This window comes from Seriola lalandi, unplaced genomic scaffold (assembly GCF_002814215.2).
Source record: "Seriola lalandi dorsalis isolate HSWRI2012SDOR001 ecotype SW California unplaced genomic scaffold, Sedor1 jcf7180002054319, whole genome shotgun sequence".
Classification (NCBI taxonomy): domain Eukaryota; kingdom Metazoa; phylum Chordata; class Actinopteri; order Carangiformes; family Carangidae; genus Seriola; species Seriola lalandi.
The window spans coordinates 406039-429394 of record NW_019524872.1 but is presented as its reverse complement, the minus strand read 5'-3'; the positions used below and the strand labels follow the sequence as shown (position 1 = coordinate 429394).

At 39.1% G+C, this 23356-nt stretch overlaps 3 protein-coding genes across 4 annotated transcripts in view; all 3 read left to right on the top strand.

Annotated features, from left to right (window-relative positions):
- The first annotated feature begins 4756 nt into the window (after positions 1-4756).
- On the top strand, positions 4757-9535 carry htatip2 (HIV-1 Tat interactive protein 2). Its single transcript, XM_023406916.2, has 7 exons — positions 4757-5028; positions 5596-5785; positions 5907-6014; positions 6953-7090; positions 7238-7299; positions 7867-8106; positions 8628-9535. The coding sequence occupies exons 1-6, from the start codon at positions 4904-4906 to the stop codon at positions 8081-8083; spliced, it is 840 nt and encodes a 279-aa protein (XP_023262684.1). The 5' UTR covers positions 4757-4903; the 3' UTR covers positions 8084-8106; positions 8628-9535.
- A 1111-nt stretch (positions 9536-10646) lies between these two features.
- Positions 10647-12706, top strand: LOC111655480 (uncharacterized). Its single transcript, XM_023406912.2, has 4 exons — positions 10647-10720; positions 10835-10896; positions 11010-12502; positions 12640-12706. The coding sequence occupies exons 1-3, from the start codon at positions 10698-10700 to the stop codon at positions 12458-12460; spliced, it is 1536 nt and encodes a 511-aa protein (XP_023262680.1). The 5' UTR covers positions 10647-10697; the 3' UTR covers positions 12461-12502; positions 12640-12706.
- A 3061-nt stretch (positions 12707-15767) lies between these two features.
- The window catches only part of prmt3 (protein arginine methyltransferase 3), a 52205-nt gene continuing 44616 nt past the window's right edge, over positions 15768-23356 (top strand). The window contains exons 1-9 of one of the 2 annotated variants that reach the window (XM_023406915.2): positions 15768-15783; positions 15885-15943; positions 16193-16325; positions 17659-17741; positions 17832-17881; positions 18072-18177; positions 19548-19713; positions 20238-20379; positions 22188-22253. In XM_023406915.2, coding sequence (XP_023262683.1) covers positions 15922-15943; positions 16193-16325; positions 17659-17741; positions 17832-17881; positions 18072-18177; positions 19548-19713; positions 20238-20379; positions 22188-22253 — 768 coding nt within the window. In that variant the 5' untranslated portion in view covers positions 15768-15783; positions 15885-15921. Of the gene's footprint in view, positions 15784-15867; positions 15944-16192; positions 16326-17658; positions 17742-17831; positions 17882-18071; positions 18178-19547; positions 19714-20237; positions 20380-22187; positions 22254-23356 lie in introns of those variants that run through there. The other variant, XM_087174146.1, reaches the window with a different exon arrangement.

The window sequence follows — 23356 nt, the reverse complement described above, 5'->3', positions numbered from 1 at the left end:
CTTTCCTCACAGCTGATCAGAGGATCTGGCTGCTGGTATGGCCGTTTCAACCCCTCAAACTTTTGATTTTTCCCTTTAAATTTTTGAGGTCAATTTAAACCGCATTCACACTTTATGGCATTACACTCCATCTACTACTATATACAGGGCAGCTTCTGTTGTTGTTTAATATTCAAAACAGAACCAAGACTTGTTTTTGGTTATACATAACAAAACACACACACACACACACACACACACACACACACACACACACACACACACACACACACACACACACCAGGTGAAAATCCACTTAAAACACAAATGAGGTAAAATCTAATGATAAGACATAAACACATAAAATACAATTTGCAACCTGACCACTTTTGTTTATCTAGTTATTTCTTTTTTAAGCTTATTTTAGAGGGACTTTGGTTACTTTCGAAAAGCAAACTTTTTACACCGCATCCATTAAAAAGGGACCTTGTTTTCTGAATAGCAAATGCAGTCTTTTAACAGAAGGGAACAAAGAAAACATTTAGTGCATGACATATCTGGGTAGAAATTAGTTGTCAGTGTATTTTTCAGGGAAAATCTGTAAAAATAATAAAATAAAATCTGTCAGTGAAGCTAAATGAAGCTTACACACCGCATTATGTAGTGAATATGTTTTTAATATGCTGAAACCTAAAAACTTGACAGTTATAATCTTTTTAGGGAGTAAATATAGATTCCGTTTATCAAAATAAATCAAGAGCGAAACATTTATGTTGTTTTATACTCATAAAATTGATCAGTAACAAATCGACTTTATGCACACTGAAAAATTCATGGATCTCTTATCATTTGGACGATAAAACACATTTGAGATTAATTACCATTGAAATGTATGACAACAAATGGATATCTGAGCGGAGGGTCACAGAAAAGCAAAAGGCATCATCTTGACTATTGTTCACACCAGCTGCATCAGTAGACACAGCAACAAATAATGGCAACAGTCAGCTCTAATGATGTACGCTGCTTTCGTCTCTCTCACACACTCTCTCACACACACACTCTCTCACACACACACACACACACACACACACACACACACACACACACACACACACACACACACACACACACACTCTATAGGTACCATCGAACCCTGCATCTTGATCAGACAGTGCCTCCCTAATTGAGCTAATCCCCACTTCAAGATCAGCGCTGTCCCCTGAGGTCTGACCCTCCACCCCGCCTGTCTCCTGCTCTCACTGTCTCAGTTCTCAGCTTAAACCTCCCGTCCCCTCTGTGGCTCATGTGGACTGTAAAGCTGTTTATTGGGAGACAATGGGCAGCAGATTGTGCTGTCAGGCTCCATTAATTACCATCATTAGCATCACACTCGATAGTCTGTGTGACTGGGGTCCTAAACCTTAAGCTGTGTTTGTGTAGAGCTTGCGTGTGTGTGTGTGTGTGTCTGTCTGTCTGTCTGTGTATGTATGTGACATGTGTATTTGCGGGCATACATGTACAGGCTCATATTTCATTCAGGAATATGCATCAAGTCCCATTGATAAATTGAATTTTTTCTTTATCTAATCTGTCATATCAGTCAATTTTACAAAATTTCAGCATTTGCTTCAAGGAAATAAAGATTCAATTTATCATGTGGAACAATATTTCAGTAAAAATTTTTACACATATACAGACAGGTGACTAAATAAAAAAATACAACCCAACATAAAGTGTCTTAGTAAGGCGTTAGGCCACCATGTGTTGCCAGAACAGCTTTGATGCTGCTTGGCATTGATTCTACAAGTCTCTGACCTCAACTGGAGGGATGAACACCATTCATCATTCCAAAGATTTTACAGGTTTTTCCTTTAATTTGTCACTCGTCTGTAGATCACAGAGCTAATAAAAAAAAAAAAATCAAAAGGAATACTGTCTGATCAGTAGTGACTCCTGAAATGTGCCAGAGGGCGCCATCAAATGTCATCAATTAACACTCTGAACTGCTCTCAACTGCTGCCGGTGTACAGTCTTTAAATCAGTTTAACTTGAGTTTATGGCCATCTGAAGTGTTTGGAAACGTCAATGAAGTCCAGAGATTTGCTCTTTAGCTTTAAAAGATTGTTTTCATCTACACACTTTCATTCTTCAGTTTAGTTTATGTAAAAGCTGCTTTGTCATCTCTACTTTTAATCAACACTTACATTTTTGTTTTTTTGTTTTTTTTTTTTACAGCAAAACATTTGGTAATTCTGTGATTAATAACAATGAAAGCACATCCCAAATCTGGTTCAGCTGTGACTTTTCTTTGCTTTAGCATCCAGGCTGGAGTTTTATTGTTTATACATTTCATCCTCAACAGCAGAAGTTGCATGATTTTAGACACCAGTACCAAGATCTACAAATAGCTACAAACCATTACAATCCATTAATACTAGCAAATCCCATAATACATAAGCTTACTAACTGCATTAGTCAGTGTCAACTTTTAAGAGTATAATTAGTTTCAGTCTCACTGTTCTTCACCTGCACCTGCAGTAAAAACATAACATCGTTTTTTGCAAGTACAGGAGGGAAAACATGAGATATTGGTCTCAACTTCAAAGAGCTGCATCACTTAGTTCAGACGTAATTCATAGTAGAAGTATGTCTTTTGTTAGTAATTATTTCACATCCACTGCTCTAAAAGCTAATCCTGTTTGAACAGTACTTCGGGGGAAGTGTGGCAGAACCGCGGTGACAGAGACATCAAACTTACGCAATGTTGAGGAAATGTAGGACAGACTGTGACTGAAGTATAAAGAAAGTGAACAGGCCAATGAAAACCAACTCTTTATGATCCATATGTCCTTTAGTGCAAGGTAATCAATGGTCAAACGCAATTGACCACTGACCACCATTGGTATTTCCACCTCCAGCAGCGGAGCTCTAAAAGGAAATTGAACCACGTTTCTGCCACGCACCCACTGAGGCATAAGCCTTCTTACTCCAACTTCCTGTCTAATCAATGTGAGAGACAATGACTCAACAGGTGCGACAGACAGGAGCCCAGCGGCAGCTTTCCTCCCTGCAGCTAGGCCCAATTAGCACCCGTGGCTAAGGAACAAAGAGGCGACATTTCATTTCAGCAGAGTGCCAGTTTAAGGCCTCTTCTCTCAACCTCAGCCTCTTTTCTTTCTGTCTTTTACTGCTGACATCTTTAAAGGATCATCCCTGGCTCCATCATATTCTATTAGATTGGATCGATGCCTTGTGTTCGAAGTGGCAGGGGTGTTAAAAACATGGGGTGTTGATGAATTCATTGCATGTGACTGTACTTGCTTTCTTTGTGTGGAGGTTTTGACTAATGAAAACCCCTGAAGGTCTGACAAAAGGCAAAGACATTTTTCAGGGTTTGGTTCGCACTCCGGGTCCAGGCTGGATTTCCTGACCAAATAACACACAAGTGCTGCCATCCTGGACAACTTTTCAACTTATTTGGAAAGAAAAGATCCAATGTATTTTAAATTAGTTAAATGCTTTTCAATATCATTTTTTTTCTACAGTGCTTTATGTATAAATAGCTTTCATCACTGTAAGAAAACACAATTACCTGCAAGACCCTGTTTTCTGCACAGCTAGAAACTGTACCATATTTAACATCAGATGCTATTCTTCTCATCTTTTCAGCTTCTTTATATTATAACCACATCATATTTTTCAAAGTTTATTTCTTATGTTCCACCGAGCATTTTTGAGAATATGACCTGTTTAATTGGCTAGAAATGACACGGCTAAATATTATGTTCTTTTGAGGTTTAAATCTCCCTCACCTGCTTTAAGAGAAATGTATGTAAACGAAGATGCAATAAATTTGTATTTTAACCTGGGCGTTGTTAGATCAAACGCTGTTCTATTAGGGTTAGCTCAGTCTAATGAGGTTAGTGCAAATGGTGCATCTTCAAAAGAAGGGGGCAAACTCTTGACAGCCAGGTAGCCTCTCTTTAAAAAGGCCTAGCTTTAATTACCTTCTCTGCTACATAAACTAAGAGATTTAGATGTAGAGGAAAGAGTTGTTAGAGTCTGAAATGCCCATAACTTACATCTTAAGTTACTTCACTGTAACTAGAAAAGTGAAGCTTTGTGGTGTGGTTAACCAAGGAACCTCCATTGTTTATTCCCTCACCGTACCTGGCACTACAGCAGCTGAACCAAAACATTAAACGTTATGAAACTCTGAATCTCTGGTAACTTCATCTCTGTAACGGAATGAGCTGAAATAAACTTATATGTGTGTATTGAGAGAAGGGCACAACTTATAAAAACTATGCCAGAACTACGCATTTAAGATTATTATTATTATATTTCTTTTTTCTATTTATAGTTTCTATTTATTATTGATTATTCATTCATCTCCTCTGTGTCTGTAACTTGATTAATTGAATTGATTCAACAAAAAACATATTCATTAATAATGGATTATAACCCCTTTATATATGGTGACTTATCATAAAGTGGTACCAAGTTCAGTATAAAAGTTGAGCACCACAGATGGACACTATATGTGTATGCATGGTCCTATGGTATGCGTATCAGATTGGGTGAAAAATAAATATTGGATATTGAAACTTTTCTTCGTAGGGACTTTCAAAATGCAAGTGCGCATGCGCTGTCCACCGCGCTGTCTATTGTGGAAAATGAGGATGGGAACGGAGCATGTGAAATTTCGAGCTTCTCCCACTTTCTATGGGGTGCAGTAAAATATCATACCCAAGAAATAAAATATATGATTAACATTCTTGCACGTCCACCAAGACACATGCGACGGTGACGATAATATCTGTTTTTTCCTCAGCCTATCAAGGCAAGCGGGAGGACAGCACCGTCCGTAAACATGAAGCAACCAGGAAGTGCTCCAGCAATTTAATCGTTGCTCTTGGCAATGCCTGTTATGAAACTGTTGGTCACCTCCCTGGGAAAAGCAACCGGGTTCTTAACTCTCATAGTTATTGTCATTGCGGCGGTTTTGAATTATTTCGACGACTCTGTTCCGGGTAAATACACCAGGTAAAGTATAGCGGGGGTCTCTGTTAGCATTCATGAATGAAAGTAGCCGCTGTATAAAACTCAAGATACATGTAACGTAAATGCGAATATAATTAAGCTAATAATTAAGGGAAGAGCTATAATGGTCCCAGACATGTGGACCACCAGTGTAAACATCATAGAGAACAAACATTGATTTAACCGAGTAACGTTCCTCTGTGTCTCCTTGTGTAATCATATAGTGAACGTCAAACCAAACTCCTCTAAGAAATCTGTCAATTTGAAGTTCCCCTTCTGTTGGGCAAACGTACTCACCATGTAAAACACAACTAGGACTGGTTTATGGATTGTTTGCATCATCTAATAAATTCGTCACAAACTGCATCCTCTACATCCCAGTTTTTAATATATATTTTTTACACTTGATTATTGCCGTCTATCAAGAGGATAAACAGTGTTCACACAGCTTGTTCCACATTTGCACACATTACCTGCATAAAACACATGACAGTTTGTATAATTTTAGTATTACCTGTCCTGCACTCATGCACGGTGCTGACAGAGTGGTCGATTTGTTGTGGCACACAGCATGGCTGAGGACATGAAGACCCTGGAGGAAAGCTTCAAGCAGCAAAATAAAAGCTGTTTCATCCTCGGTGCTTCTGGGGAAACGGGCAAGGTGTTGCTTCAGGAGCTGCTGGAGCGCAACGTCTTCTCCAAGATTACCCTCATTGGAAGGAGACAGCTCACCTTTGAAGGCAAAGCATATGAAAACCTGGTTAGTGGACTGAAGCTCTGGTCACTTGACAGCTTTTTATTTCAATAAGAAACTCCATTATCAAAGATTCATCATGTTGAGTGTTACATTTTGCTTGACACTGTGTTTTCTGTGCCTCCAGGTACAAGAGGTGGTGGACTTTGAGAAGCTTGATGATCATGCTGCTGCCTTCCAGGGCCATGATGTGGGCTATTGCTGTCTGGGAACAACCAGGGCAAAAGCAGGGGTTGTAAGTTAAACTTACTAAATCAAGTGCGAGCACTTCACCAGTGAATTCATTAAGATTTTAGTGTTGCATTGTTTATCTCTTGGGGTTTGATGGGTTTATTGGTCAATAGCAATAACTAAACAATCTGGGCTGAAACAATGACTAAGCAATTTCATTGCAAAACTAACATTTCCACTATAAAGGCCAGTAAGTAACAGTAATTGTAGGACAGAATGCTAAAGATATGTTTGAGGTTATTTTAGAAACAACAAAGCTATTACATAGTTTGTTCATGAGAGCCATGACAAGTACTGTCAACTGTAAAATGTCCTGCTCTCAATATGTTTGTCACAACTCTTTAAAAATGGATTCTAATCAAAAATGCCTATCTATATTACATGTTTACATTTAGAAAAACTGGTCATTCAAATATCAATATAGCATTACCCTCCAAAATCCAGGTTGGGAAATAAATCTCACTGAGTATATACATACTGACATTTTATTGTCAGTCCATAAATCAGTACAAAGTAGCTGTGTTATTCAAGTGTCTGGCAGTATGGAGAGAAAAAAAACTAATAAGAAGTGTTGCTTCAAGAGTGATGTTATTTGAGGTATTAAAAAATTAAAAGGTAAAATGTTGAACTCATTTGCCCCATTTAGTCAAATATGTGATGATTATTACAAACATTTGTCACTTGTTTAGACGCAACAATAAAATATATTGCAATATTATAACTTTGTCACAGTATTATACAGAAAGACAGCAAGCACTATTTTTGAATTAATGTCCAGCCATAACTATGATACATTTCTTATTCAATCATGATTTCATTGATACTTTGTTCTAATCTGCTACTTTACTTATTGTAATATAAAGATTTGAATTTACCACTGGAGGTAAGCTGTCATCAAAATGTCAAAATAAGATTTTCTATTACTTCTCTCTTTTATTTCAGGAAGGATTCATCCGTGTTGATCATGACTATGTTCTAAAATCAGCTGAGCTCGCCAAAGCAGGAGGCTGCACACAGTTCCACCTGGAGTCCTCCAGAGGAGCTGATAAAAACAGCAACTTCCTCTACCTCAAAGTCAAGGTACTTTATTTCCCTCATTCTACTGCATTCCACACACTTCAGTCTTTTTTTTTTCTTCTCTCAACTAAAGCTTCTCTGTGTGTCTTTCAATAAACAATGACATAAAACAATCACTGACAGACCAGCATGAATGGATTTTTCTTCCAGGGACAAGTGGAAGCAGATATTGAGGCGCTGGGTTTTGACAGATATGCCATTTACAGACCAGGGTGCGTGATCTCATTTACTCAATTCAGTACTTTTGTGAAACAGACATCCATATTCACCATTTGAGCTAAGGAAAACTGTACCAAAACCAAAATATACATAAATACATTATGTAAAACATGTACAAGTATTGTGTAAAATGACTGGGCCAGCACCAAATATTTGCACAGATATATGCATCCTCTTGCAATTTCTTTGACAGGTTACCAAAACGTCATTCAGTAAACAGGGCACTTGTGACACCATGTGACTTCTGTTTAAAATCATGCATGAAACATAATAATAGTGTGGTAGGAAATTTTAATGTACCAAATTCAATACAATAAAGTCAATGTGGTGCAGACCATACAACATGTGATTTCACCCTTTTACATGACACAAAGTGTTAATTGTACTACTCTGCACAAGTTCCCCATTCTAGTGTGACATATTGAGAATCAATATTGTTAATCACCCCAGTGGAGGAAAAAAAAAAAAAAAAAGATTTCAAATCTGGTCTATGAACTGCTTGTTTACAATTAAACAACTCGACACAATCTCAAAATCATCAATACCTTTTTCTCCAACAGCGTTTTGTTGGTGGACAGGCAGGAGAGTCGGCCTGGCGAGTGGCTGGCCAGGAAGTTCTTTGGTGCCTTTTCTGCTGTGTATTCTACGTCCATGGCCATCCCAATCCAAGCGGTGGCAAAAGCGATGGTGTCAAACACTCTGCTTCAACCTGAGCAGAAGATGGAGATCCTGGAGAACAAAGACATCACAGGTCTGGGAAAGAGGACAGGGAAATAAGAGAGAGCAGGAAATAGACAGAGGTAAGAAAAATATAATCCATGTATACTGTTTAAGTTAGACACAAGATGCTGTCTCCATCTTAATGTTAATGCCCTAGTCCTGTATGCTTAAGAGATTTAAATGACAGCTTGCACTCTTATACTACATACAAACAGAACAAATAAACATTATTCATGACCGATAAGTATATTTATTTAATTTCCATAACTTAAACTCTTAACATTGTTGGTTAGTAAATTCTGGGCCTCAGATTAAAGTCAGATCTAAAAATTAGCTGATCACTTTTAAGCAGCTGCCACAACAAAGGATTCTATCTTTCATTTCAAGAAAACATATCATGATCCGAATTCATGTTCTGGCGCAGCATTCAAATGGCTGTAGTAAAGATTCAGAAGATGAACTCCCTAAAAGAATGTAAAATTCATTAAATCATATTCCTTTTGCTCTAAAACTGTACCTGTGCAAAATTAATTATTTTAGTAATTTCACTGTGACCCTCTGAGTGACCTATAGCACCAAACTAATTTTCTCTTCTCGGCAGATATACGGAGATGACTACATACTGCAAACACTCATCACATCATCATCAGGAGTTTCACAGAACTTTATTTATTTGTGAGTTTTTCTACTCTCAGGAAACCAAAGGGTGTTTCTGTGAAAGCACTTGACTGTTTTTCAACCTGTGAAGCAAAATATTTAATCTTGAAATTATATATGGGTTTCTTTTTTTCTGGTCTTTAATAACATTGTAATATTTTCATCAGGAAACTATTGTCAGGCTTTTTCATGTTCACCATTTGTGCTCTGAGACAACAGATTGAACCACTGCCTTATCATAAATCCTTGTGTTTATTCTGCTCTAAATTAAAATATCGAATATTAAAAAGATAATATAAAGAATATCTGATGACTATATCTATACTACACCTGTACAATTTATATTTTTTAATTTTAGATTCTTTAACATGCAGACGCCATTTATTTTATGAGTTTTTATGATAACAGCAATGGAACAATTTTGAATAAGCTTTGTTGATACTGAATTTTGTCTACATGTGTCTGAAGCCACACTGTGGTCCTACAATCTAAGTTACCAGTTAGAGGCCTTAACTGGAATATAGATGATTAACAACAGCAATGATGAATTTGAACATATGATCCCTTATTCATTTGTTTATTCTTCATTTATTTTTGTTGGGTTAATTAACAAGACAAAATCATCTACTTAAACTATAAATGTGGTAACAATGTCAAATATCAGAATATGATGTGAACACGTGTTTAATGAAAAAGAAAGAGTTTTTCTTTTATTTGTTTTCAATTTTCTACCTTAATTGTATGTACCCATTATTTTGTTTTGATGCATGTCATTGCTCTAAGTAAAGCACTTCACATTGCCTTTGTGTTTGAGAGATGATATTCAAATAAACTTGCATTTTCTCTGCTTGATCTAGCAGCCCCCCCTTGTGACTAAATGTGGTCACACACATTGTGCTAAGGTCTAAATGACTTGGAGTCTTTCTCCAGTACGTTTTCTTGAGACTAGGCAATAAGATTAAAGGTTCATTTCTACAGACCTATGCTACTGCAAGATGGAAAAAGGTTACTCATGATGCTGATAAATTTACTGATACAGGTATTTTTCCCCTAAATAAATGGAAAACAAACAGCACTTGTGTTGGACATCATGCTGTCTGGTACGATATTTAACATGTAAAACATGACGATGTTCTTTGATAATTCTGACAAGTCACAGTATGAAAAGCACAAGTGTAAATGATAAAAATTAATTACACTTGAGTAGCTTTGCTTGTGCATGCAGTCACACACACTTGAACATAATGGAGCCATCCTTAATGTTATTAGTAACACCTGTACTTTTCCACATGCCAGCTCTGAAAAAGTCCTATTAGACCAAGACAGTTAAAAATAAATTAAGGTAAATTTCAGGTTGTGACTTAAGTGTTCAAATAGGATTAAATTTATTCCCTTAAAAAAAAACAAAAAAAACAATGGCCATGGGTACACAAATATGATAATTTCAGCTAGGAGATAGTCTATAGAGAAGTCCTATATTTTTCATCCTTTATTTTAAGTGAAGACTAGTTTTACTTTCAGACAAAAATTTCAGGGAAAAGGAAAAAAAGCTGAATTAGACAAATAACATCTTGTACTATAAATCGCCTTGATGTATCTTCCATAGTGATCAGGTCATATTAGAGACTATTTTTTCCCTTTTTGTTTACATTTTTGCCCCACATATCTGCAGCCTTCCTCCTCCCACATATGTAACCATAAACAAGTATTACAGCTAATGCACATTTTTATCAAAACACAGAAACAACAAAATAAATTCTACATAAAGTGACATTGAGCAGGATAATTTACCTCTGAAATTGTTTGGGAAATCCTCAGCATGTTCTTCCTGCAGCTTTGTGTGTTGCCATCATGGCCATGCAGCAATTAGTCCAACATGTGGAACAGCTGAGTTGATCTGCCACTCCCTGCTCTGGGTTTATGAATAAAGGTCTGGGCCTTTGCTTCCTGTTCTAACAGATTAGTTGTAGCCTGATTTACTGTTGGGTATGATTCTTCTGAGCAAAGCTGAACAATGAGCCCTGCGGACTTTTTGAGGTAAATTGTCCTGTTCAATATTCCTTTTTGACAGTAGTTATTTGAATACTTGAGTTAATCAAAATACACTTTGGGAACTTGTGAACTCAACCTGTGTTTCCCTTTCATCTGCAGGCTGTCTGTGTTTTGCCTTTGGCTACTGGCTTGTGATGTAAATTGTGAGAATCCCCAGAGAGGTACTGAATGATCTGTCAATCTGCAATTCTGACAGCCATTAAGTATTGATAAAGTTTTAACATAACGGTAGATGAATTGTCTGTTGTATAGAAAATCTCTTTTGTTTCAATAGGTTTCGTCCTACATGTCCAGGCAGGACATTACCCATTGGGAGTCCACAATGACAACAGAGATGATGAAAGATGGATCAAACGCCCTGTTCTCAGAATCCCCACAGTTGGTTATAAGACATCAAACGTGGACAAAAGTCAAAGTCGCAATATTTACCCTGCTCAGAACGATCACACCACTGACTCTAAATCGTCACAAATTCATAGCCATTATCCTTATCCCGTTGTTCCTGAATTACAAAACAGCAATGTTCCAAAAACCAGAGTCAACCATTTTGATTTTGGCTTCAGCTCAGGATCAGTTACACGAGGACAAAGTGCTGTGCTGTACAACCCATCTGGAAACACAGCAGTCACTTTTCCTAGTGAGGAGAGGATTCATCAAGCAAACTCTGATTCTGTATTCTCCACCGGTTCAGTTCAGTTTCCGTCCCGTATTCATCGTGCCAGAACTAAGTCAAAAGCAGGTTTTTCACCTGTTAATGCAGATAGAGCTCCAGTAGGCTTTGGACCAAACAACAGAAAGGGCCTCATTTATTCACACAGCAGTCAAGGAGGTCCAACTAAAGCCATCAAGTCTAGTCTGAAGTCTGAGTCTCAAAAGATTCATGTAAGCTCCTCCAGACCCAACATGCGTCCTCTACACACACAGAAGTTGCATCTCAAAACAAGGCCTGAGTTGGGTGGGTATCACTCTGCTTATATTTTGTCCAACAGCTTTAATCACAACAGCACAAACTCTCTACCAAAAGTTTTGCAACCCACTGAGAAGACGACAGACTCCATCATGAAGGGACATTCTCCTGGAAGCAATTCAGCAGGAAAAGTTAAAACACAGAGGCCTTACCTAGCATGGAGGCCCAGGGCCTATAGTAGTGATGTGCTGCCTGAACCAAGAGGATACGCCCATGTCCGGCACCTCAAGCCTGGTTTTGAGAAAACACAGCCCCAAGCTAGTTCTGCTGCAGGTAGAAAGTTCTTGGAAACAGGTTTTCCATCTGTAAATCATAATAATAACAATGTCAGAGGAGGACCATCAGATAGAACCCAAATCCCTGTCCAAGGCAAATTCAAACCTTTCCAGAGACTTCCTACTAATTATGATCTCTCTGCTCACGCCCATTCATCAGATGATGAAACGGCTCTAAATCTGACAACTGCAGGGACAACCCTTCTCCCTAGTTTGAACTCAACAGGTATCACTTCAACAGTTGTTCCTTTAGTCTCTGGAGAAACGAGCACCAACTCCTCTTCACCCATGCAGACAGAGGGCAAAGATGCTACTCTCTCTCAAGCATCAAACCTTGAGGTCCAGTCTAACAGCTCAGCAGTTGCTGGACTTTCCATTGACCAAAACAAATCATTTTACAGTTTCTTCTCAAAGCTACAACCAGCAGGAACAGAAGGACAAAATGACCCGTCCTCTAGAAACGGATCAGTATATGGAGTTTAAAGTGAACCACCAGATGCTGTATGGTGGCAACACCAATAAAAGGTACGCCTTTGTGATTACACAAATTCATTTTTTTAGCAATTTATCTGTATTTGTTGGCCTGTCTGCCAGACTGTAAATACCAAAGTTGTCAAGGTCACAATGGTGAATTAAACTGTCGACCCTTGGTTTTCCCCCAGGTTCCAGTCCTACTCAGAGCTCTGCTGTTTGTCCAGAAAAAGTCTGACTTCGAATAAATACCTTTTTATAAAAAAAAAAAAAAAACGGATTATATTGTTTGCTTTGCTTTTAAAACTGTCATTGTAGCAGCTGATAGAAGTAGCCACGGCCTTTGAGCCTTTCACATTGAGAGAGTCGCCATTTTAACATTTGAAACATAGGCTAATATTTACACTTATCATCATAATTGATACATTGGCTAACTGTTAGCTAAACGGTTTCAGATTGCTTTTGCTACCTGTGTAGCATAGGCTCATTTTACAGTCATGTTTTTCGTGCCATGATAAATGTAAGTCCACTCACACTCTCTCTACCTCGGGTTTGGTCTCCGCCAACTCCTGTGAGAAATGTCCGGCTTTTTAGCTGCTACTAGCTAAATGCTGTGTTCACCTGCCACCTGTCCTAGAGGAAGAAAGACGCTTAAGTTCTCTTCTGATTCGACAGGTAGGGTGACTTTAAGACAGGGGTAAGGGCAATTCTCCGTTTTTGTAGTACTTATTGTGTAAAGTTGTTCCTAATTAAACCTTTGAAATTGCTTAAAACTCACTTCCGCAGGGTTCGAATCACGGGGTGGTGGTGGGAACTAATCGACGTTATTTGTTTGAACAAATTGACAATCAGCAAATGTGTAATCTATACATACAAAACACCTTCCAGAAACTATTTATGAAGTGAAAATGCATTTGTGGATCTCAAGTCTACACTTATGGATTTGCATTTGTACAGTTTTGAAACAAACTTTCTGCCAGTCTGGACGAAAATCGACTTGTACCACTCGTCCACTTTCGGAAAACACGTGATCGCTTGCTGACGCCATTTCCGCTTTTCAGAGTAAGACCACCCAATCTTCTATGAGCTGTTATTTTCCCCGAAATAATCGGCGACAAGTAACGTGCACTACGTTAATGGCTCTAAGATATGAAGTGACAGGATCCTGGTTAAGTTTTTTTTTTTTTTTTTTTTTTTTTTTTTTTTTTTTTGATAGTATGGCTGTTGGTGTTATGTTAATTACGTTTTGAAATTTTATTGTTCATTGTTAAGGGCTAAGCTAACGTTAACTACTAAACCGGCACCCGTTGCCTTGGCGACAGTAAGCCTTCACGTTGCCGACTAAGTGAATGAAATGATTTTCTATACTGGTGATGAAGATACGTTGTAAATATATATAAAATATATTTATACCCATCCACCATGTAAAGAGATCACTGGTGTCATTTACCATTGAATTTATTGTAATCATACAGTCCGCTTGTGGAAGGTATTTTATTACACATTTACACACAGATTGTCAATCTGTTCACACAAAATTGAGACGGATCTACCCACATAGAAATCCAAGAATACGCTTTATTTCACCTGCAAGCAAAAGATTAAATACTTTCAAATGGAATCTGACTGCTCCTCCTGCTTTGATCATACTCAAAGTCCAGTGTAATCCTACAACAAATAATTTTGTGAAAAATTACATTGCAATCATGGAATTACATTTTCATTTTACATGATCATTTGAATAAAGTCCCCAAGATGCTTTGAGGATGGGACATTATAATAACATTATAATCATAGATTGTGCATTTAAAGGAGAATCCAACCCTTTTTAAGACTTCACATTTCTTATTCCTTTGCCCTACAACAGATTGGTGAATATTTATGAACAAGCAGCACTCTCCTCTAAAGTTAGAAACCAAAGGGATAACCTTTAAATGTGTAATATCATCCAAATTTGCTTTCTAACAATGAATGGGGCTCTGACTCTGTAACGCTTACTCCAAAACAAGTGTTTAAAATGTTAATGTTTATATCCAATTCAAAATCTGGATGAGGCCCATTGTGGGAGGACACTACACACAGCTGGCCGAGTCTGGCGCGCTCTCGTTGGACTCTTCTCGGGCCCCCAGTCAGACTGCACTTCAGCCGGATCTCTCGACCCAGACCCGGCCTCGTCTTTAACAGGATAACATGAATAACAGCTGCATAAGAAAAGTAAACTGCGGAAAAAACAAACACAGAAACTTTTCATACCTGTGGCAACATCAGAAGTCAGGTGAACAGGAAACGGGACGTGCAGAGAGGAACCCGAACTGAGCGCGATAGCTGCTTTTAAGCACCGCCCACATACGGGGACTTGAAAGAAAGCGCGCCAAAAACTATCATGGCCGCAGTGACCTGAAATCTGTGTACCGTCCGCAGTCAATAGGTGCAACAGTCGGTGAGTAAAAAACTGGCTGTTATTTCCTCTTTGAATGAAGAAATCAACTGCCGTTTATATTCTAAGCATATAAGTTAGGCTTAATATCTTTATTTTAACTTAAGTGTGAAAACAGGGTAAGTTAATGTGCAATGTGGGAAAAGAAAACACAGCTTTACAACTTTACCAAATGTCAGGTTTCGTGGTTGTGCTTAAGTAAAAGTTGATGTTTTTCAATACTGTATTGTGAAGAGTTGCTTAAAATATCCTTGTTTACCCTGTAATTGAAAGTCATTTTATTTAATATAATTACATGTTTTCAAAGGGATGCCATATTCCACCTCAGGACAGTACCACACCTTATGGTCACCCACAATCAGCAAGATGGTAAGTCATGCTTATCCTCAACTTACAAACATGAGGTATTTCTGTTGTATCCCACTGTTATACATTAAAATGTTTTCATATAGGTTCTATATGAGCTTATCGACAATGGGAAAGCCAGAGCTGTTTTCGTTATGCAAGCACAGATAGATGAGGATCTCTTTTTTTTCGCTTAGGTCTTACATTAAAAATAAATATCAATATTGTATGTAGGGGTGGGCAATCTGGCCAAAATATCATGTTTCACAGAATAACAATCCACGATTAGAATCAAGTTTTACATCCTATTTCCGCTCTGAGTTTTATTGTGAAAGTCGTAACTGGAAGTTGTGATTCGTATCTTTCCGCCTTTTTTCCCCGCTTCTCTGGAATGTCTGTCCGCTTGCTGGTATTCTTCACACACTATGTGCTGTCTTCTGCTTACAAGTTGGAATTTTTAAATAAATTTCCAATTTATGATTTTTACTTTATTTAATTTTAAATTTTCTTTCTCTCATGCCCAGGACTTTGAGCATCATGGACGACTTGCCTGGTCTGTGATTTTTTTTTGTTAGATGAAATACTTTGGCGACATCTTGTGGTGCACACGAAGTGCCCGTTCTGACTTTGCCTGTGTCTTCCTCACGTCATCAGACGTAACCAGGAAGTCCAGTGAAACCACGGCGACAACATGGCAGAATACACAGACCCACGTGAGTATTGTAAATAGCAAATATAAACCCTGAAACTGTAGCTGTTGATAATGCAAGCACTTATTTTAGCTAGCGATCATTTCTATTGCGTATATAGTTAATGAATTGTGTGTTTTGTTGCGTTAGACGAGGCGTTAGCAGCATTTTGTTCAGCTTTAGCCGAGTAGTTAGCTTACTGCAACACTGCCGAAGTAAGTGTGGGGTTTCGTGGCTCTTACTTGCAGCTGTAACGAGGTTTTATTATGACAGACGGTGATAGAGCTGATGAGGACATGCCTGAGCTCTCTGACGGTGATGACTATGACATTGAAGATGATGAAGAGCAGTGGCAGTGGCTGGAGGAGGAGGACAGTCAGCCAGTTACGTGTCTGTTCTGTGACAGGTGAGATGGTTTTTGTTTTTCTTTAAACACAGCTGTATACAGGTGTATACAAACGTTCAGGCACCCCTGGGCAAATGGCATATTTTGTTGATTTTTGAATGGATGAGAATTAAATACAAACAGACATTGTGTTTCTTCAAATGTTTATGCACTCTTACTTTTCAATTACATTAATTTAAAAAATTGAAAAAAATGTGTAATTGTGGCATGGACAAAAGTTTAGGCAGCTTATGAACTCTCCTTTGGGCAGATATCTCAGTTTGCAAACACTTTGTTGCGGCTAAGAGTCTTTCTGTTCTTGTTTCTGAATTTTCAGCCTCCTGCAGATATTTGCATTTTTGAGTGTCTGTTCACAGGTGTTGCATTTACTTCTTTTCACTCATGTCATTTAAAATGCACTTCAGTGATTCCCTTTCCATAGAGGAAACTGAATTGTAGGAATCCATGTGAAGTTCTTTTCTTAGAAGATTCTGTTTCCAACGATCTCGGCCTATTACAACATCCACTTTCATTCATTACAGTTATAAATAGTAATTAGACCGTTACATTATGACACAAAGCATTCTGTTGTTGATGATGAGTTTGTTTTGTAACCTTCAATAGATAGATAGATGATGACACTGTTATTAGTAGCTATCAATCAGCAGAGGTTAGATGGTGTTTTCTCATGGCCAAAAGTTCAGAGTACTATATCACTAAGCTGATAATAGTCTTGTGGGCAGAAATAAAAGTGACAAATTGTTCCTATTAAGGAGCCAAGAACATGAGGTAAAAAAGCCACTAAAATACACTGAAGTCACAGGTTTGCACATGCCAAAACCTTGTATCTGAGGTGCACGCAAGAAAAAGGTAAGAAGTCTCCTACCTTGGTTTGTGGTGTTCCCTATCATCCCTATGTTGAGTCAGGTTTTTTGCAGGTCTTGAATAGTCTTAAAAAGAATTGAGTTCACTTGCCTCATAAAAAGGAAACTACTTATAAAGTATTAAAGTCTTGAATCTCATATTCAAAGAGGTCATGTGTATTTTCTGGCTTGTCTGTTGTAAACAGTAAATATTAGTTATAAATTATATGATTGGTGACTGTTAGGAGATGTTATACATCTATAAGTTAGATTACTGCAGCAGTGGATTGTGCTCACAGTTGGATGCTCAATCCTTTTTCTGGAGTTTGAGTATTTGCTGTTTCTGTTTCAAGAACCACCACAAGTATTTTATACGGATGTAATTATTCAAAAAATCAAGGTTTGATTCTGTGTGCTACAGTGGGTTTTTTGATTCAGCATATATAATGTAATTAAACAGATTTGCCTCCCTGGTTTGAATTGTTTCTCAGGTTGCTGAGCTCAGTAACTGCCACCTTGCAGCACTGCACAGCGGAGCATCAGGTCAACCTTGTAGACGTGATAAGAAAACACAGTAAGTAGACGCTGATGATCTGTGCCTCACTCAGGAGTCAGAGGATTATTTGGTTTTGGAAAAAAGATTCACCGTCTTTGTTCTTCCTAGGTTTAGATGACTATGGATACATAAAGATGATCAACTTTGTACGGTCAACAGTAAGTTCATTCATCTCTCTGTTAAATGGCTGGTCTCAGATATGATTTAATGCTGGACTCTAGAGCTCTATTTACACCCTTCACATTTTAAAGTCTTAAAAATTTCAGAAAACTTTGGCTTAAAGATAGTCAGCACAATGGAACAAATAATGAGGAGAGTTATTTCCTAAAAAAAAATCTTTGTTTCTAGAAATGTGATGCATCCTGTCTGACGGGGCTGCCAGACGCTCCCTTACCCTGGGAGAGCGAAGACTTCCTGCGGCCGGTCCAACAGGACGACCCCCTGCTGCAGACAGGTATAGTAGGTGACACAATCTTTATTGTTGATTAACTTACTGCAGTTACTCAATAAATATATTAGAAACCTTTTTTGGCAGATGTTCAATAAAACCTCATAGAACTGTCTCATAAACACAAATTCACACACTCACATTCACAGGCTGTTACTTTGCAGTTTGTCCCAGGTCTCAGCTCTGATCCAGAGGAAACAGGTGTAAAGGGTTCAATACACTTCAAACAAACCTGTCTACACAAAGTGTCGTCAAACACATCAAACGGGAAAAGTGTTGATATTTGTTCCAAATGGCCGCAGGAAGGTGAAAGAGAAAAGCCTGTCATAGAGAGGGAGAGAGGTGCTGAATTCAAGAAATGGGTATGAGGATGCACAATCTCTCCTGGAGGGCAATCATGTTGTTGCACTCAGGAGCTTGAAAGCGGAATTTAAATCCTTCATACCGTTTCACCTCCTGGTTCGTTGTGTGAGGTACGTGTTTGTGGAATTATTGGTTTTGAAAAGTTTCTTAAATTCTTGGTTATAGCCCCCCAAATTCTGACTTTGAAAATGTGTTGTGGAAAGAGGTTTCAGACATTGATTGTACTATATCGTACTCAGTGTTCTGACATTTTGGCTAAATACACTTCTGATGGCATTTGTCAGACGACATGTCAAGTTTGCAACAGTAACAAATATTGGTTTATTCTTCTGGTTCCTTCTCAGCGAAGGAGCAGGTTGTGTGTTGGTGCAGAGAGCATTAGTGGAGTGGACTGACACATTTTCCGGTTGAGTGAGAGTGACCTTGACCTATCTTGTTCGGCCTTTTGACAGACTCGCCTGGCTGTAGAAATTGGTCTGTGTCCCCCCCCTCCCCTCCAGGGCCTTGTATGATTGTTGAATGAATGTGCAAAATGGCCGCTCTAGAAGGAGGCCCTTGCTCTCTGATGTTTGTAATTGATATTTGAGCTAGTGTTCCACTTAGAGACGCTGAAAATGTGTGGCTGTAACATCGTTTCATGATTTCCCAATCTTGGCGGGAATGAAACAAACAAGCAAAACAAAAGCAAAGATTTATTAGTTAAAATCATTAGTTGCTATTATTATTGATTACACTTTGGTAAAACCCACTGGACACCTTGTGTGTCAGTAAAATGAAAATGTAGTTTTGTTTTTATAAGAGGTCTTTAAAACCTCTGGATGGATGCTTCAATGTCTCTTCAAGGAAGACTTTTATGTGCAGCAGCAATATCACGTACAACAGGAAAGAAACAAAACAAAATGAACAAACACAAAAATAAAACGGCAAACAATTAATTGGATGTATAAAAAACATAGGGGTTAACACAGCCCCAATCTTCTGTTTGTCTCCCCCCTTCTCTGTGTTTCTGGCAGACCCTGAGGAGCTCTGTGGCATGGAGGAGTCAAGTGTGTCAGTGTGCCCATTGTCCAGAGCTGGGTCCCATGATGCACTGCTGCAGAGGGCACAGGCCGCTGAGGAGAGATCCCGTCTCTCAGAGGAGGCGCTGTCGAGAGCCATGGATGACCTGCACAAACTCAAGTTAGTGACGTTTCTGCATTTTCATGGTCTTATAACCACTGTTTGAGTTGAGGTTGTTCCTTTTAGTTTATTTCTTGTTAGTCATGGGTAAGTTGTTTTCTTTTTCTATATTCTTGAGAGCTTGCAGTATCCTCAGCGTGTTGCTTCACTGCTGCAGTACACTCCTTGGGCCAGCAGGGGGCCATAGTGAACCCAGTATTGCAGAAACATCAACAGAATACCTTGAATACCTTGTGGGAGAAGTTTGGAGGAAGGGGAAAGATAAAAAAGGGAAGGGAAAATTCCACTGCAGCATGGAGGTGAAAGTGTGGAGGGGAGGTAGGAAGGGGGGCAATAAGGGAAAATTACAGAAAGTGAGGTTGGGTGGAGGGCTTTGGAAGACGGTTAAAAAGATGAATGCCTCTCATTTCCTCCATTTACTACTTCGTCCTGCATGAAGGTTGTGTGTGCTTTCTGCTTTCTGGTCACTGCTTTTGTCCAATGTCCTAATACAAGAAGTTAAAAGCAGATCTGTTCTGTTTCAGGCTGCTGGCTCAGGGTTTGGTGCTGAATGCAGAAACCAGCAGATCTGGAAACCTGGGCACCGTGGCCGAGCTCCGGGAGGACGAGGACGAGGCCTACTTCAGTTCCTACGGCCATTATAGCATCCACGAGGAGATGCTGAAGGTCTGAGTTCTGCAAAAACACACACACACTGACCAGGCCTGCAGGTCTCTTGACAGTCTTGTGAGTCACTTCCCTCCGGGTGCAGCAGTCTCTGCAGAGCAAAAGTGGGCTCATCAGCATACGTCTTGGCTGAAAGATTTCGATGTAGCACATAAATGAAAATGATCATCTTTATGCACACATTGATACTGAAGACAAGACAGTTTCTCCAAAGTGACACATCAGCAATAAGAGCTGAGCTCTCATGTGAGACACTGCTGCACGGCGAATACTGGAAATGTGGAAATTAATTTTTACACTCCTTAAGCGCTGAAACCTGAAAAGTGTCAGCAAGCTGAGGAGGGTGTGTGTGTATGTGTGTGTGTTTGTGGGTGTGGGTGTGGGGGTCTGTCTCCTCCCTTCCTGTTCTACTTACTGCAGTGCTTACACATATTCCTATTGGCTGTCCTGATTGGTGCTAAGCACTGTTAAGTTTTGCGTCATGTGTGTGTGCTTCAGGCTGTAAACTCCATCATAACCTCAGGAGGGGCCGAGAACACGTGACGGGGGGTTGTGGGGGGGCTTTGCAGTAGAATGTGATCAACTCTTTTCACAAGTTGGCGTGAGAGGCCGTATGAAACGGAGTGTCATGTTCTCTGAGTTAGACACATGTCACTTCCGATTGAAGTCAATCAAATGAATCAAATTTTATCAGCCTGAGTTTCACTTAGTGTCCCATCATGATCAAAACGAGGTTAAACAGTTCCTTACTTCATACTAAAATTGGGATTTGAAAGAAATCATTTTTGTCTAAGCACCGTTATTATTTTACACAATATTGTCTTAACGGACAGGTTCAGACTAATAAATCTTTCAGTGTACATATGGGCGTGTCAGTATTGAAACATTGAGCCTGTCCTGTAATAAGTCTTAAAAGGTGAAATTCAACCCAAACATATGAGAACTGTCTGCAGACAAATCAGAAGCTCCTCATCTGTGATTTGTATCACAGCACAACACTGTCACTTGAGAGCCTTATGAGGCAACTCCACAAACCTCTGACAACATTTAAATCACAAAAGCAGTATTTCATATTTTCCTTGTATCATTAAACCCAAAGTCTAAATGCTTTTTTTTTTTTTTTTTTTTTTTTTTTTTCTACATTTTCCTACAATAGAAAAATTCAGGCAGATATTAGAACCAATGATGTATTGATTATAATAACATAACAAGCATTTGTTATGATGATCAGCATGGACTTTATTAGACTTATTAGACAGTTTATCTGAGCGACTTATTAATATTTTTCTAACTGAAAAGTTTTTTTTTTTTTCCAAAAGCCCAGATTTGAATAGAGCTTCCTCCCTGTATCTCGCACTAAAGCACGTTACTGTCATTTCAACTGATTCAGTAGCTTTTCCATCGGAGAGGAGGGGCTGCCGTTTCTGGGCAGATTTGATTGGCAGGTTAATTAGCGAGTCCTGACCTGACCTCCACTTGGAAAATACCTTCCAGACGTACTTATCCGATAAATTTGTTCTTGGATTTCCAAGAATCCCACACAGTCCGTTATGATCTGCAGTTATCTGAATCTGCGCATACAAAAAGCTTTACATACCATGCTCTGAGATTTTTTTTTTCCTCCAGGGGAGGTGAGAAGACCTGTGTTGTTTCAACCTTATATCACAACATAAGCATCCTAACAAAAGCAGCTGTGCAACTTGCAGAAAGCAAATGATCTGCAGAGTGTCGATTTATAGCCCTTCCCCTTTATTCCAGCAGAGTTGCTCTTGTGCTTTGTTCTTATTTTTGAATGTTCTCTTCCACAGGATAAAGTGCGCACAGAGAGTTACCGTGACTTCATGTACCGCAACCCTGATGTGTTCAAAGACAAGGTGAGCTGGCTACACGAATGCAAACAGACAATATTGTGTGTATGTGTGTGTGCGTGCATTGACGTGTGTATATGTGCGAGTTAGCTGGTTGGATGTCGAGCAAGAATAGCTGTGTGCATTTTGCAGGAAAGACATTAATAAAGAGATTGTGTCTGATTTAAAACACAGTGTGACTTTATTAGCACCTCGAATGTCAACTGCAGAGTACTGATAACAGACACATGCAATCCACCACCAAACCCATAACCCCCCCCCCCCCCCACCCACCCCCCCCCTCTTTTCCATTGCCTTTAGTTGCAGGAAGCAGTGGCCTGTATCATGACCATCCATTACATGGGCGGCTGCTGGTTAGTGCTGGGATGAGGCTGTAGAGGAGGGAGGGAGGTTGTGTTGATGGGAACGTACATTATCCCTGTCAGACCGAAGCAGTCGGCAGAGAGGGAAGTGTCACCTTCTACAGGAAGCGGTAGATGAAGAACGAAACAGGATATTCTTGTTTCAGGACTGTTGAGATGGTGGGGGTGGTGGGTGTGGGAGTGCACAAATGTGCCCGAGCAGTACAGAAAGACGTAGAGAGGAGCGAGGAGTTGTGTGTTGTCTTGTGTTGTGTCAGCAGTGTGTTGGCAAACTTCTCTGAACCCATAAAGGCAGCGGGATGTTCACAGGGAATTCAAAGTTGCCATAAATAGAGACGCAGATAAGCACAGTGTTACATATAGATGGGTGCATCGTCACTGCAGCTGTGCTGCGGTCATTTAACACCAGCTGGGAGGGAAGATGAACAAATTAACTGTAACCTATGGGAACCTGAAATAGAGCTGATTAAAAACTCAATCAATAACTGGCTAGAGTGAAAAGAGTTCGTTTTAGTTAGAGAATTTAGAAGCAGTTTGATCAGTAAAGGTGCTGAGGACTTAAGACTCGAGTGTTGTTGCTTCCCACAGGGACATCTGAATAATGCCATTCACCAGCTGACGTTAGAGTCCTGCACTATACAACAACTCCAAATGGAGCATGAATGCTATAAATAAATGCAATAAAAGTACTGATAATATGTAGCTCATCTGATAAAGACCCACGGCTGAAATGTTGTGCTTTTGCAT

Excerpts from the sequence above, each read along its gene's own strand:
- htatip2 (XM_023406916.2), top strand. The coding sequence starts at position 4,904 with ATGCCTGTTATGAAACTGTTGGTCACCTCCCTGGGAAAAGCAACCGGG. Across the intron at positions 5,029-5,595 it reads GTTCCGGGTAAATACACCAG|CATGGCTGAGGACATGAAGA; the intron begins GTAAAGTATAGC and ends TGTGGCACACAG. Across the intron at positions 5,786-5,906 it reads GCAAAGCATATGAAAACCTG|GTACAAGAGGTGGTGGACTT; the intron begins GTTAGTGGACTG and ends CTGTGCCTCCAG.
- LOC111655480 (XM_023406912.2), top strand. The coding sequence starts at position 10,698 with ATGAGCCCTGCGGACTTTTTGAG. Across the intron at positions 10,721-10,834 it reads AGCCCTGCGGACTTTTTGAG|GCTGTCTGTGTTTTGCCTTT; the intron begins GTAAATTGTCCT and ends TTTCATCTGCAG. Across the intron at positions 10,897-11,009 it reads TTGTGAGAATCCCCAGAGAG|GTTTCGTCCTACATGTCCAG; the intron begins GTACTGAATGAT and ends TTGTTTCAATAG.